The following is a 15158-nucleotide window of genomic DNA, read 5'->3' on the forward strand; positions in this document are numbered from 1 at the left end:
TGAGACCTGCAACTCTGCATTTCTAACAAGCTCCAGGTGATGTGAATACCACTGGCCCATTACCCACATTGTGAATAGCGATGATGTGGGTAATATGTAAAATGAGAAGAGATTAAAAATAGTCTATGGCAGGAAAAAGTTCTGTTTTGATTTTGTTTTCCTTTTGTTTATAGCAGAGAATTGCTAGCCTGTGAGCTAGGCAATGAAGTAGTTTTGGTCCATCTTGTCTGGTCCTTTGACTCCAAAGTATTTTTGTCTCCTCATCCCCACCTGCCACACAAGTGTTCATGCTGCCTGAATTTTTTTTTCACCTGATGGTGTATACGATCTTATGTACCACTATAAAGAGAGTCTTTCGAGCTAATAAACATTCTTCCTTTTTATCCTCATTATGTAATGACTTTATTTGTTTTTATTAACATAATAATCATGCATATTTGTACAAAATGATTTTTCAGTACAAAAATACAATGTGTTGTGATTAAATCATGCTAATTAGCATAGCCATCCTCTCCCCCATTTGTCATTTCTTGATATGGGGACATTCAAATTCTTTTTTCAGCTACTGTAATAGAAAGATAGATGATAGATAGTTGTTTTTAACCACATTCTCTCTACTGTATTTTATAACACCAGATATTTTCCCTTTTATCTCTAATGTTGTTTCCTTTAATCAACATCCTTCTCTTCCTCCCTCATTCTCAATTCTTCCCAGACTCTAGTCATCATTCTTCATTTCTTTACTTCCATGAGGTCATTTTTCTCAATTTCTACTTGTGAGGGAGAACATAATGGTATTTTTCTTTCTGTTACTGGCTTAGTACACTTAACATAATGTCCTCTAGGCTCTCCAATTTAACCTCAAATGATAGGAGTTCATCCTTTTTTTATTTAGAGAGATTTTTTGCTATGGAGAGACATGAGAGAGACAGAAAACAAGAAAATCACCCTTGAGAAGGGATGGTCACGCCACAATGCCTTCTCCTCTAGTCTCCTCTCAGGATTTTGGGCACACTCACCCATGAGCCCAGGGTGAGTATTAAGCTGCTGGTTCTAAGACTCGAATCATGATTGACTATGTGGGAGTCCAGCAATGTAACCATATGCCATCTGCTAGTCCTGGGAGTTCATCCGCTTTAATGACTGAATAGTATCCCATTATGTGTGTGCACATATATGTGCATATTCCTATATGTACATATATACTTACCACATATTATCTACTGGGCACACATGCACATGTACTAAGGGTGATTTTCAAGCCATCAGGTCTAGGGCTCAAATAGCAAAACTGGCCACGTAGGATCCAGTGCCTTAACCTCCACACCACCTCTGGTCAAATTTGCCCACTTAAAATAATCAGGTTATTTATATTTTGTTGCTGAATTGTTTCAGAACCCTGTATATTATGGTTATTGGTTCCCTGTAATAGATATAGTATGTAAATATTTTATCCCATCCTATGGGTTGTCTCTTCACTCTGTTAATTTTTTCTTGTGTTGTGCAGAAGATTTTTATTTGGAGTCATGTTACGAAGAGCTATGAGTTCACCTTCAGTCTTCTGCACAAGAATGTCTAGTTTTCCCAAAACCACTTATTGAAGAGACCATCTTCTTCACACTGAGTGTTCTTGGCACCTTTCTCAACATTTAGTTGGCTGTATACAAGTAGATTTATTTCTGGGTTCTCTGTTCTGTTCCATTGGTCTATGTCCTGTGTTTTTGCCAGTATGATGCTGTTTTTCTTACTATAACTTTGTAATATATTTTGAACTCTACTAGTGTGATGCTACCATCTTCATTTTTTGGCTCAGGATTGCTCTAGCTATTTAGGGTCTTTTGTGATTTCATATAAATTTTATAATTGCTTTTTCTATTTCTTTGTAAAATACCATTTGTGTTTCCATAGGCTTTGTGTTAAATTTGTAGATCCCTTTTAAAATTCTCCCAATCCAGGAGCAGAATTGTCTTTCTATTTCTGTGTGTGTGTGTGTGTGTATGTGTGTGTTCTCAACTCTTTTCATCAGTAGTTTGACATTTCTGTTGTAGAGATTTTTTTACCTCTATAGTTAAATTTATTCTTAGATATTTTATTTTCTTTGTAGCTATTGTAAATGGCACTGATTTTTAAAATTCTTTTGAGCTATTTCATTATTAGTATAAAAAAGACCACTGGGACCAGCAGTTAGCATAATGGCTATGTCGCTGGACTCCCACGTAGTCGACTGCGGTTTGAGTCCTGGACCCGGCGGCTTAAACTCACACCGGGCGCGTGTGCATGCATGCCCAAGATCCCGAGAGGAGAATGGAGGAGGAGGGATTGCAGCGTGGCCATCCCCCCTGGGGGGTGATTTCTCACTTTCTGTCTGTCTCAGACTGTCTGGCGAGCACACGCGCCCTATAGCAAAAACCTCTCAAAAAAAAAAAGGCCACTGAATTTTACATGTTGATTTTGTATCCTACAACTTTACCGAATTTGCTTTTTAGTTCTGAGGGGTTTTTTTTGTGGAATCTTTGGGGTTTTCTATATATAAGATCATATCATCTGCAGACAGGTACAATTGGACCTCCATCTTTCCCACTTAGATTCTCTTTCTTTCTCTTGCTTAATTGGTCTGTCTAGAACTACCAGCACTATGTTGAATAAGAGTGGTAAAAGTGAGCATGTCTCTTTTTGGTTCTGAGAGAAAATGCTTTCAGCTTCCATCCATTTAGTATTATGTTAGCTGAGGATTTATCATACATGGCCTTTTTTGTGTTGAGGTGTATTATTTATTCCCCTACTTTGCTGAGCAATATTTATCTTAAAGAGATGTTTGGATTTTGTCAAATGTTTTTCCACATCTGTTGAAATGATCATTTTTTTTCCTTTTGTTAATATGGATATGCATATTTGAACCATTCTTTCTTTTTCTTTTTAGAGAGATATTTTTGCTATAGGGCACATGTACTTACTGGAGAGACAGAGAGACAGAAAGCAAGAAATCACCCTCCAGGAAGGATGGCCACACTTCAATTCCTTTTCCTCCATTCTCCTCTTGGGATCTTTGGCATGCACACACATGCACCTGGCGTGAGTCTCAAGCCTCTGGATCCAGGACTCCAGCCATGGTTAGCCATGTGGAAGTCCAGTGATGTAACCATTACACCATCTGCTGGTCCCTAAACCATCCTCTCATCCTTGGGATAAAACCCACTTGGTTGTGATGTATAATTTTTTTTTAATGTGCTGTTGGAATTACCTTGTAGTATTTTGTTGAGACATCCTTTTTCTTTAAATTATTTTTATTTTTAATTATGGTAGTATACATATAACTTAGAATTTATCCTTTTAACTATTTTTAAATATACAATTCAGTAGTGTTAAATATATTTACATTGTTATAAAACTGAAATTCTGTTGCCATAAAACAACATACCATTTCTCTCTCTCCCCATCCTCTGGAAGTCACCATTCTGAACATTTTCAATTACCTCAAAGAAGTTCAATCTCAATAAAATGTTCTACCTGCCTTATATATACTCGTGGGATGAAATCAACAAGTGATTTGGAGTCAGAGGTGATGTCAAACCAAACTCCTCCATATCCTAGCTTTGTGTTCCACTTATTCTGCACTTTCAAAATGGTATAATTTCTTCCTTATTTCCTTCAGAAGGGTGTTGGAAAGATCAGATAATGTATCAGATGAGTCTGAAATCTTTGCTCTATATAAATGTAAGCTTCATTGTGATTAGCGCCCAAAACATATGCTCTGAAGGAATAAGAGTTTTAATAAATACAGCAGACACAGGCTGAGTGAGATGAGTGGACTTTAACGGGATCGTGGAGCAGAATAATAGGATATGTCTGATGGCTTGGGGGCTAATCAATGATCCCTCTCAATTCTGTACCTTAGTTGGAAACCGACTTGAGAGAGAGCCAGACAAATGGATATACTGATGTCATCTTTGTTGTTTCTGGATGGGTTTTGTTAGGTTTTTACCATTAGGGCACATGTATTCATCAGAGAGAGACAGAGAGAAGGAAAGTGAGTAATCACACAACCACCCTACTACCCCAGGATGGATGGCCATACAGCAATCCCTTCTCCTCCATTCTCCCACTTAACTTGAAACTCCACCAGGTCCAGGACTCAAACCATGGTCAGACACACAGGAATTCAGCACCTTAACCACACACCACCTGTTTGCCCCCACCTTTGTTAATGAGAAAGTATTTGGGAGAATATTGCTTAGTCTGTAAGCAGAGGACTCACTAAGATTTCATCACTGAGTTAAATGTGCTTAGTATCTTGGTCACTGTCAAAGGTAGACAATTCAGAGCTCTCCCTGTAAAGATAATCTCTCCTTTTACTTCATTTCAGAGAACAGACCAGGACAGCAATGCAGATCCCACAGTGAAGACTCAAAATAGACTGAGTTTATTTTATATTTTTGTCTTTCATACCCTTAGGGTGAAGCGATAAGGAATAGTGAGAAAGGCCTAGAACAATAGGCCATTTGGACCAGTCTGTGGCATGGTGGTTAAGGCAGCTAGATCCCATATGGCTGATTATCTGGTTCTAGTCTTGGCCCCAGTAGCTTGAGAAACATGTCAGTCATGTGTATATACATGTGCATGTCCCCAAAAAAATCCTGAAAGAAGAGAGAAATGGATGAGAAGGGATTCCATCATGACAACTTCCTATGAAGGGAGGTACTCTCATGCTTTTTCTTTCTCTGACCATCTCCAGCTAGCACATGCATCCTTAGGCAAAAATTAAAAAATAAATAAATAAATAAATAAGCCAGTGGAGTTCCTCCCTATGAAAACAAGTCAAAGTTTGTTTTCTATCAGTACCATCACTATCACCCAGTATAGAACCACCACCATTACCACCCAATACACTCCTAATATCCACCATGATCACTGTCACCTCTAGCACTGCCATCACCTGCCGCTACCACCATCATACACTACCATAGCTACCACCACCATTCACTACCACATCACCTGCTACATACACTGTAAGCATCACCACCACCACCCACTACTACCATTCACCACCACTACTACCGTTACACACACACACACACCAGCCTTCTCCCAGAGGAGCCAGCAAACAGAAAGAGCTATCAAAAAACTATCCCTATTGTTAACCCTTGCCCAAAAGGAGACAGGAAGTTATTTTCTTTCTTATTCTTTCATCTACATATTGTCCTAATTCTAAGACCTAAAACTCAATACAGAGTACTCAGATCTATAGCTTATATACAGTGTGCCTTGTGTATTTATCTGTAATAAATAAAACAGTTAAAAATTAGTTTTAAAACCATTTCTATTGAAGCAACCAACTTGTAAACTTGTGAAAAACAGCAGCCTACTGATAAATCATGGACTGCAAACTTGATCAATTACACCAGTTATTCTAGATTATCATAATGGGAAAAGAAAATAGCATTCTTGCTCTTCAAAGGTGTATGTCTTCTTTGACATACTATTGATTTTTGTTAAGATAAAAGACAAAAAGAAAGAAATAGGTGGATAGACAGTAGGATGGGTGGTTAGGGAATCATGGAAGTAACTATATATAGTTTTCTACCCTATGATGCAGGGCTAAATGTACTATTAATACGATTGACTTCCTGAAGTTAGTTATTCAGTCTTTATCTCATTTAATGTTTACTTTGTTGATTTTCATTTTGTTATGGAAAATTTCTACAATCAGAACAAAATGGGACAACAGAGTCAAGTATGGGTCACTGGTTAGGTCACTGACTGCACATGAGTTCCTATGTGTTTTGAATTCGGTAACATACTAGGTTTATAAATTGCTGTGAACCAAATACACATTTGGACATAATTTACTCAAGTTCCAACTTAATTTCTGCATAATTTTATCTACTAGTACCCTCTCCATATTTGTTCACTTTTCAGCTTCCCTATCCATCAAAAAGTGATTTAGTTTTCTCAAAGAGCAGTTAGTAACAGTGGCTTCCTATAGGTGTCCCCATACTAGCAAGAAAGCACAGTCTCCCTTAGAGTAAAACCTTAACAAACAATGTTAGAGTTTAAATCCAGTCTGGCACTGGAACCGGAAAGCATTGATAATTGCTCCTGCAAAAAAATAAGCCACTTTCATGTTGTGTAATTGAGCTATGTTCCCATCATTTATAGGTGCTTTTAAACAAAAATGGGAAGGCCTGGCCAATTTGCATTTAAAAAGAGCAATTAAAATCATTCCCAACCCATCCCAGATTTAAGTGGATCACTAGAGGATGTTGTTTTGGTTGACAAAAAGAAAAAAAAATAGACTGGGCATATCTCTCTAAGGAAGAAAAATAAGTTGAAAAGCAAATCCAGTTGGCTTATATTGCCGTTTTTATAAATCTTATTCAACTTCTACTCACAAACTATTGCAAACCATTCATACTGCTCACAAACAAAAGGTCTAATAGTCTGTCAGGCCAGAACTAAATAAGAAAATGTTGACATTGTGGTTGTAACACTTCCTTGTATAATGCTGAAATATCTCTGTGGAAATAATATAAACCTCCTTGAAAATCCCTATTAAAATCTGGATCAGTAAGATGTTTTCCATTTATTATTAAAATGACTTTTAGTTAGACACCAGAAACAAACCAAAATTCTGTTCTTTACAATAACAAAACATTCTCCATATTTATTGAAACTCTTTTTGAAGTCTATTTATGCTTTTATTGTAATTCCTATTTATGAAGTCATTTCTATGACCTACTAAAAAGAGTCTTTTTGACAGATTTCTGGAATGTACAATATTGAAGCCGTTCAAGCCATGGCTTTTGATGGTTGTTACCATGACAGTGAGACTGACATGGACCGGACTTCCTTTTCCCTTCAGAAGAAGACTTCATGAAAGGAAGATCCACACGTAGCCCCAGCTCTGATTCAACTCGAATACAGAGAAGAAAATCCCTAGGAGGACATGTTGGTAGAGTCATTCTAGAAAACAACCATATTATTGACACCTATTCTAGGATTTTATTTCCCATTGTGTATATTATATTTAATTTGTTCTACTGGGGTATATATGTATGAATAGGAATATGCATAAAACTAAGAATCAGATTATGTTTTTTTTTAAGAATACAACTCTTGAACTGAAAGAGAGCCAGTCACAACTGCTGGCCTAAAGATCTGAAAGCTGACTGATTTTCTGATCTAGGAAAGAGTCAAAGGTCCTAGGAGAATTTAACTCCATAAATAAGAGTCACAGGTGTGTGTATAAAGGAAAACTTTTTTCCATAGGGCAGGGCTTTGGAACTACTTCGTCTGAACCTTTTCTCTTTCTTAATAAAAAATGTTTTTTTTAATTAAACTAGGTAGTAAAGCTGGGCTCTGACAATTATTCAAGATAATTTGTTTCTTTTTATTTTAACTTTTTCTTTATTGCTAGAGGTAAGTGCACTTACCAGAAAGAAAGCACCCTCCAATGAGGCATGCTTCGTTCCTTTTCCTCCATTTCTTCATCCCATCAGGATCTGGGGTGTGTGCACACACACACAACATGTTTTTCGAGCCCTCAGGGCAGGGAATTGAACCACTGTCAACTGTAGGAATCCACCCCCTTTAACCACTGCACTATGAAGTCAACCCGACTATTCTCTCTCTTAGTGCCAACTCTCACATGCCAGACTAAAAGAGCTAAATCCTGCTAGCAAAGAAAATCCAGGAGAGGTGGTGCTGCAGCTGGGCTACAAGAGGAAGCAAAGTCATTGCATGTTAAGCCTAGCACAATAGAGTCCTTTTAAGTAACAGATCTTGCTTTATGTTTGAACTTCTGAAAACCAATCATGGCTTTCATGAGATTCTACAGAGACCAAGCCTTGAACCTGCAACCCCAGAGGCAAATGTGTTTAAGGGAGATAAAAACTGCCCTGATGATCAGGTCCAGATAACCCAGCTGCAGCTGAAAACAATAACCCTGACATTAAAAGTCTCCTCTGCAGACCAGTCAAGAAAATGATGAACTGTCATACTGGGCGAAAACAACACCTAATTTCTCCCTTCCCTTACTTCTCCTTTAAAATCCTTGTTGTCAGACTGGGGCAGGGGATAATTTTGGAACATTATTTCTCCATCCTCACAGGTTGTTGGATTTCTGAATAAAGCTACCTTTCCTGCCCACCAATAGCTGTCTTTGAGTAATGAGTTTCTGGAAGCAAGCAGCTACTTCTGTCACACTCACCCTGTTACAGTTCCATACGCACACAGCTCAGAGTACTATGAAGAGCCTTTTCCTATCTCCAAGCAAGTCTTTTATTTACATATTAAGTTTCTTATATTATTGAGTCCAGGGAGTCTTCCCATTCTACCATTAAATGAATATTTTTGTCATTGGTGATAGCATTTTACATTTTGTTGATAAGCTATAGCATTCATAGCTTTTTAAAGATATTTAGTTAATTATGTACTTTACTAAACAAACACTTGTTTATTTTACAGTTTACTGCATTTCTTTCTTAGAGCAAGCGAGAGAGAATGGCCTTCAACAGGGTCTGGCCACGCCTCAATCCTTCCCTTAGTCCCCCAGCCAGCCAGGATCACAGGTGAAAATAGGCACATCCAACATCCAACATGTTCTGCTCAATGTGGGAACCAAACCAGGGCCTCACTGATGGCCCCAGTAATGCACGGTGGCACCTCACTGCCAGCACCACCACAGCTGGGGCTTGACAATGTTTGTTGGCCACCTCCATGTGCCAGGCACTTTATTAAGTATTATGTATTGAAACACTGGTATGAAATAACTACTATTCCTGCCCACCGTAAGTGCACAGCCTAGCAGAAACAGAGAACTGGAAGCTGTAATAAAGATGACGAGTGTTCAAATAAAGGTAGGTACGCTGTGCTGTGTGAGTTCTGAAAATGAGATATCAAAGGAAGGAAAAGATCATCCACAAAGGGATGTAGATTCAATCCATGAATAACTGGACATACTTCCAGATATCATATTGAGTAAACATTAAATGAAATTTATATATTCCTTAGTAATCTTTAGTAACTTTGGTTAAACCAAGTAAACCAGGTCAAGTGGGCATTAAATAAATGTTTGTTAAGAAAACTCTCAAATGATCAGTATTCGTTGGCAGGTAGTGTGCATGCTTTTCTACTGAGTATTTTTTGGAAAAGAGTCAGTGTATAATGAGTCCTTGGCAGGAAATATGAAATAATCCCCTTCCTAATTTTATTGGCGGGATTGAATTAAGAGAAATAAATGAAATAGTGTATTACTTTCAGTGTACTTCTTTGTATTTCACCAAAAGATAAAGTGAAATAATTTGAAGTAATTTTGCCAGGTCAAGAGACAAATACCTGCCTGCTTATTTACCAAGAAGAATGGTTTTGTTTCTCTAGTGTGAATCACATAGGATTCTAGAAAACTATTTTCCCCCTAAGTACAAAAGATGAAAAGGAAACTTCTTTCTCTATTATGGCTTTTTTTCCTCGCACCTTCATTCTGATGTACTTCATTCTATTAATACAACTTTTCCAATGTTTCAAACCTTTCTGAAGACTAAGTTTTTCTAGGATATTGTCCAAAATTTAACTAATGTTATTTAGGTAAGCCCTTCTCTGTTTAATTGTAGAAAAATCATAAATAAAATTTAAAAACTATTTATTTAGTGGTTTTAAAACTTGCTTTAATAGGGATAGTATTTCGGTAAGATTGCATTTTTAATATATAATACAGGTTAATATCATAGCTGGTTGAAAATTTGTAGCTTTTAGCAAGGTACTACAGTTGAATTATGCTTTGAATTTTTTTTACAAGCTCTTTATAACTGATGGAAGTAAAAGGACATATCTATAAAATAATGGGACCAATTTACACTATTCCCTTCTTCCAATTCTTTGGTTCTTCATACATTCTATTTTTCACATACTTTGAGCTATAACATTCAAGATGTCTAATGCTTCCCCTGGGCATCCTCATTTCACTACTTTAAATCAAATGCATCACCAAATACATTTGGCAAGCTAGGCTGGAGTAATGGGTCTCTAGCACACTACACACACACACAAGGCATTCCTCCTGAGGGGCATTAATGCACCGTTGTTGACCAATCAAATGTAACTTGTCTTAAAGTCTAGAAACACAGGCTTTGCATTTTCTAGTAATAAATGTCTAACACTGAGAAATAAAATATGTTTACTTCTCAAGGGAATGTTTAGAGCTGTAGAATGAGCTCCTAGAATTTTAACCATTTTCTCTTCCTCCACTTGGTGGTTTGTGAAGACTATAAAGACAGGACTGTTCCTGTTAACTTCATTTCTACGAGGGAGCAACACGATTTCTGATTCAGTTCTTAGTTTAAAAAAATATGAAGCCACAGTTACATGGAAAATATGAGTGACCGACAGCATCATATAATAGTTACCCCATTTGATTTTCACTTCATTTACTGATCAGAATTCTGAGCAGACTATGCATGATTGTTCACTGAGGGATAAGCCTGGATAAAATGTGGGGATTTCGGAAAATAAGCTGCTTTCTAAGATTAAGAAAAAGCCAGCCAGCTCTGTAAACTGCCTAAATATAGAAATGGGCTATTTTGTAGGGACTGCTCTGAAAAAACTATGAAAAGCTATATTCTAATTCAGTTGTATTTTTTGTTCTGACTAGAAAAGAACTATAAATTTTTTATAAAATAAATTCATATAGCAATTGGGAAAAAAAAAAAAAGTCATTCACCCAGAATTAAACAGTTACATTTAATGTATGTATAGTCTTAAAGGTTTTCTATGCCTAACATGTTTTCTTTAATTTTTAATTAAAAACGAATTTTATTGTCAGTGGACACAGGGGCTTGCCAGAGAGAGAAAGCACCTTCCAACGGGAAGCGGTCACACTCCAGTTTTTCTCCCTCCACCCCTCCATCCTCTCAGTATTTAGGGCATGCACACACATGCACCCAGCATGTTTTTCAAGCCACCAGGACAGGATTCAAATGTGTCTGGTGTGCTCAGAGAGGCTCTGGGACATGAACCCAGGGCCTTTTCTATGTGGGTCCACTTGTGTTACCACTGCACACTCCCTGCCCCTTAACTTAGGATTGATATTGTACCAAAACCATGTTAACTGCCGAGATAAACCAAAGATGGACAAGACCCTAAGTTATTGAACCTTTTATTGGAGAATGTTTCTGCATTAAGCCATTTATAGCCAGATTGTAAACAACTCTTGATTATAAAAACTCTGCATGCCTTTTTTTCCTTTTAAAGGTAACTTTTATATGCAGCAGAGTTGTCCACGGAACAGGTTCACCACAGTGTACTAAATCTGTGGGACATTTGCACTATTTCCCAATGTGCTGTTATTTCCTAATCTATGCTGTTATAATGGGTCACGATAGTAACATAAATAATATGTAAAAGTTAAATGATTTTAGAAACCAAATTCCTAACCATTTTCACATTTCAGCACTGGTGTCCTCTGTAAGAATCCCGTTTTGACAGTAAAACCTGCCATGTCAGACCCCCTCACTTGTCTAGGCAGTGGCTCAGGAGTATAGATCGCTGCAACTGAAGACACATTTTCATTTTTAGTTGGTCTCTCCCCCCCAATTCCCACCCCCAAAGCAGAGCCTTCTGCATATGTCTGCTGACATTCTTTTTTATAATGACAGTTTGGACACTTATATACATTCCTTATTTTCAAATAGTCTTATTTCTTGAAAATCTGCTCCCTTCTATGACTGGGATTGCAACATTTTTAAGTAGGAGAGTAAATAAGATTGCAAATATTTGCATATGAGTTTCCACAAAATCCTAACTTGTGACCACATAGTCTTAATCATTGCAAAAGGATTATGAGTAACGTCGATCATTCCTTATCACGTCACTCATAAGGAGACTTTTAAAAGCTTGTGGAAAATGAAATTAGAAGATGAAAGTTAAAAAAAAAACCTTATTTCTCAACATAAGCTATATTAAATTAAACACAATTTTGTAAGAGGTGATATCAACCATTTAGTTCATCCTCGAAGAACTAAGGGTCCTAGGAATATAACTATGTCAATAGAGTCTTTTATCTTTTATTTACTAAACAAAAATAAAGGTCCTTTAATGACTTTTTTTTTTTTTTTAAATTAGGAAACAAATACCCAGCCTGGTGGTGCTGTTGGTAGTGTATAGACTCCCACTATGTGGGAGTCCAGCAACGTAACCCATTATGACATCTGCTCTTCCCTGTATATATTTTTTCTTCCGTTCTTTTTTTTTTTTTTTGGAGAGGTGTTTTTGCTACAGGGCATGTGCGCTCACCAGACAGACAGAGAGAGACATAGAGACAGAAAGCAAGAAATCACCCCCTAGGGGGGATGGTCATGCCGCAATCCCTTCTCCTCCATTCTCCTCTCGGGATCTTGGGCATGCATGCACATGCGCCCAGCGGGAGTTTTAAACCACCGGGTCCGGGACGCAAACCGCAGTTGACTACATGGGAGTCCAGCGACATAGCCATTACACTAACTGCTGGTTCCCACTGTATATATATTTTCTAAACAGCATGTTGCTGTCATGATCCTCCTGTTTCAACATCACTGGAATTACAGGGACACACCATTTGTGTCTGGTCTTGAGGTTGGACCAAAAATTCAACACAGACTGCCTATGTGCAGTACTGAAAACCATGTGACTGACAGCAGGCTCTGATCCCTGACCAGGTCTACCTGAAATATGCAGGTGTGTATGTGTGTCCCTAGGATCCTGATCACTGCGAACACTGGGAAAAGGAGATCACGGTGTGACAGCATGAGACCCGACCAAGAGTGTTTCTCCCTCTGTCTCTGTCCCCTTTGCATGGGTGCACTCTTTCTGAGGAATGAAAAAATAAAACTTAAAAAGATTGGGAAACAAAAGAAGTCATGAGGAGCTAAATCAGGATGGTATGGTGGATGCCTAATGATTTGTCACTGAAAACTGCAAAATTGTTCTTGTTTGTTGAGAGGAATGAACGGGAACATTGTCCTGGACTCTTCGGTAAAGCTTTACAGAGAAAGGGAGTGGAAATTCTACTACAACTTGGGGACCAGCAGTTAGCGTAATGGTTATGCCGCTGGACTCCCATATAGTTGACCGCGGTTCGAGTCTTAGACCCAGTGGCTTAAACTCACACCAGGCATGTGTGCGTGCATGCCCAGGATCGTGAGAGGGGAATGGAGGAGAAGGGACTGCAGCGTGGCCATCTCCCCAAGGGTTGATTTCTCGCTTTCTATCTTTCTGTCTCTCTCTGTCTTTCTGGCGAGCACACACGCCCTATAGCAATCCCCCCCACCCCACCCCCCAAAAAAATTCTACTACAGCTTCAGCTTACTTTTTCACAATACTCACACAATAAGAGGTATTACTGATAACTTTCCCCTCTAGAAAGCCAACAAGCAAAATGTTGAGAATCAAAAAAAAAAAAAAAAAAAACTTTTGTCAGGTCCAATTTGCCCTTGACAGGTCCACTTTGGCTCTGACTGGACAACTTCCACCTCTTGGCAGTCATTGCTTTAATTGTGCTTTGTCTTTAGAATTGTACTAGTAAACCCTTGTGTCTCTTCTTAAAATTCTTCAAAGAAATACTTTAGGATCTTGATCCTATTTGTTTTAAAATTTCATTGAAAGCTCGACCATTTTATTCAGCTGATCTGAGCACAGTAGTCTTGACACCCAATGAGAAGAAAGTTTGCTTAACTTTAATTTTTTGGTCAGAATTGTGTAAGTTCTACCAATTGAGATGTCTATAGTGTTGGCTCTTGTTTTTACTGATAACCATCAGCCTTTCGTTTAGAACATGGATACAATTAATTTTTTCCTTGCAAATTGCTATGGGTAGTCTGCCACTACAGGTGTCATCCTCAACATTATCTCTTTACTTCTTAAACAGGTTATCCATTTTACATTGCTGATTTCTTTGGGGCATTGTCTCCATACACTTTTCATGAAGCATCAGTGATCACCATTCTTCCACTCAGGCTTCACCATAAATTTGATGTTTGGTCTTACTTCAATTTTAGCAAAATGGGCTTTTTTTTTTTTTGAGAGGTTTTTGCTATAGGGTGCGTGCGCTCGCCAGACAGAGACAGAGAGATAGAAAGTGAGAAATCACCCCCCAGGGGGGATGGCCACGCCACAATCCTCTCTCCTCCATTCTCCTCTCAAGATCTTGGGCATACACGCACACGCGCCTGGTGTGAGTTTTAAGCCACCGGGTCCGGGACTCGAACCGTGGTCGACTACGTGGGAGTCCAGTGACATAGCCATTACGCTAACTGCTGGTCCCAATGGGCTTTTTTCAAACTGATGTCTTATCCTCTTAGTGCTTCACACTAGATCCTGTTCAAACATACTATACCAAGTTAATACAAGTTTATTTTGGTGCCAATAAATTTTGTAATCTATGCAATTTTTTGGTAATACACATTTTCATGACTTTTTGAAGATTCCTTGGGTATATACAGTTCCTTTCTTTTCTTTTCTTTTTTTTTTGAGAGATTTTTACTATAGGGCATGTGTGCTCATTGGAGAGACAGAGACAGAAAGCAAGAAATCACTCACCTGGGGGGATGGCCAAGGCATAGTCCTTCCTCCTCTATTCTCCTCTCAGGATCTTGGGGACACATGCACATGTGTTCAATGTGACTCTTAAGATGCCGGGTCCAGGATTCAAACTGTGGTCAACGGCATGGGAATCCAGTGATGTAACCATTATGCCATCTGCTTATCCTACTATGTATATTTTCTAGACAGGGTTTTGCTGCCATGATCCTCCTGTCTCAACCTCTCTGGAATTACAGGGACATGCCATTTGTGTCTGGTCTTAAGGTTGTACCAACAATTGAACCCAGATTTTCTATGTGTTTTTAGCAGAGTAAATCACTGTAGCTGTGTATATATACTTATATATTTATTTATATTATCATATGTATAATTTTAAGCATGGAGATTTATGAGGAAAGGAATTATCCTAATTCTATAATCATTATCCAATGAAATCAAATAATGCCCTCAAAGAAGCAAGAGAAAGATGTGGTAGGGAAATTGCTACTTTGTACCTAGTGCTGCTGTTATTTTCTAGCAGGCCTTAGGTAAAGCAGTCAATGTTACCCTCTAACTACCTCATTTTGGGAAGGGAGCCGCCTACTCTTTCC

General features: G+C 38.2%; 1 protein-coding gene across 1 annotated transcript in view; it reads left to right on the plus strand.

Moving 5' to 3' along the window:
• Window positions 1-7056, plus strand: part of GABRR3 (gamma-aminobutyric acid type A receptor subunit rho3) — a 64822-nt gene extending 57766 nt beyond the window's left edge. Inside the window, 2 exon segments of the mRNA XM_006171552.1 lie at window positions 6758-6854; window positions 6857-7056. Coding sequence (XP_006171614.1) covers window positions 6758-6854; window positions 6857-7056 — 297 coding nt within the window.
• The last annotated feature ends 8102 nt before the right edge of the window (window positions 7057-15158 follow it).

The sequence above is a fragment of the Tupaia chinensis genome, unplaced genomic scaffold (genome assembly GCF_000334495.1).
Source record: "Tupaia chinensis unplaced genomic scaffold, TupChi_1.0 Scaffold149851_1, whole genome shotgun sequence".
NCBI lineage: Eukaryota > Metazoa > Chordata > Mammalia > Scandentia > Tupaiidae > Tupaia > Tupaia belangeri.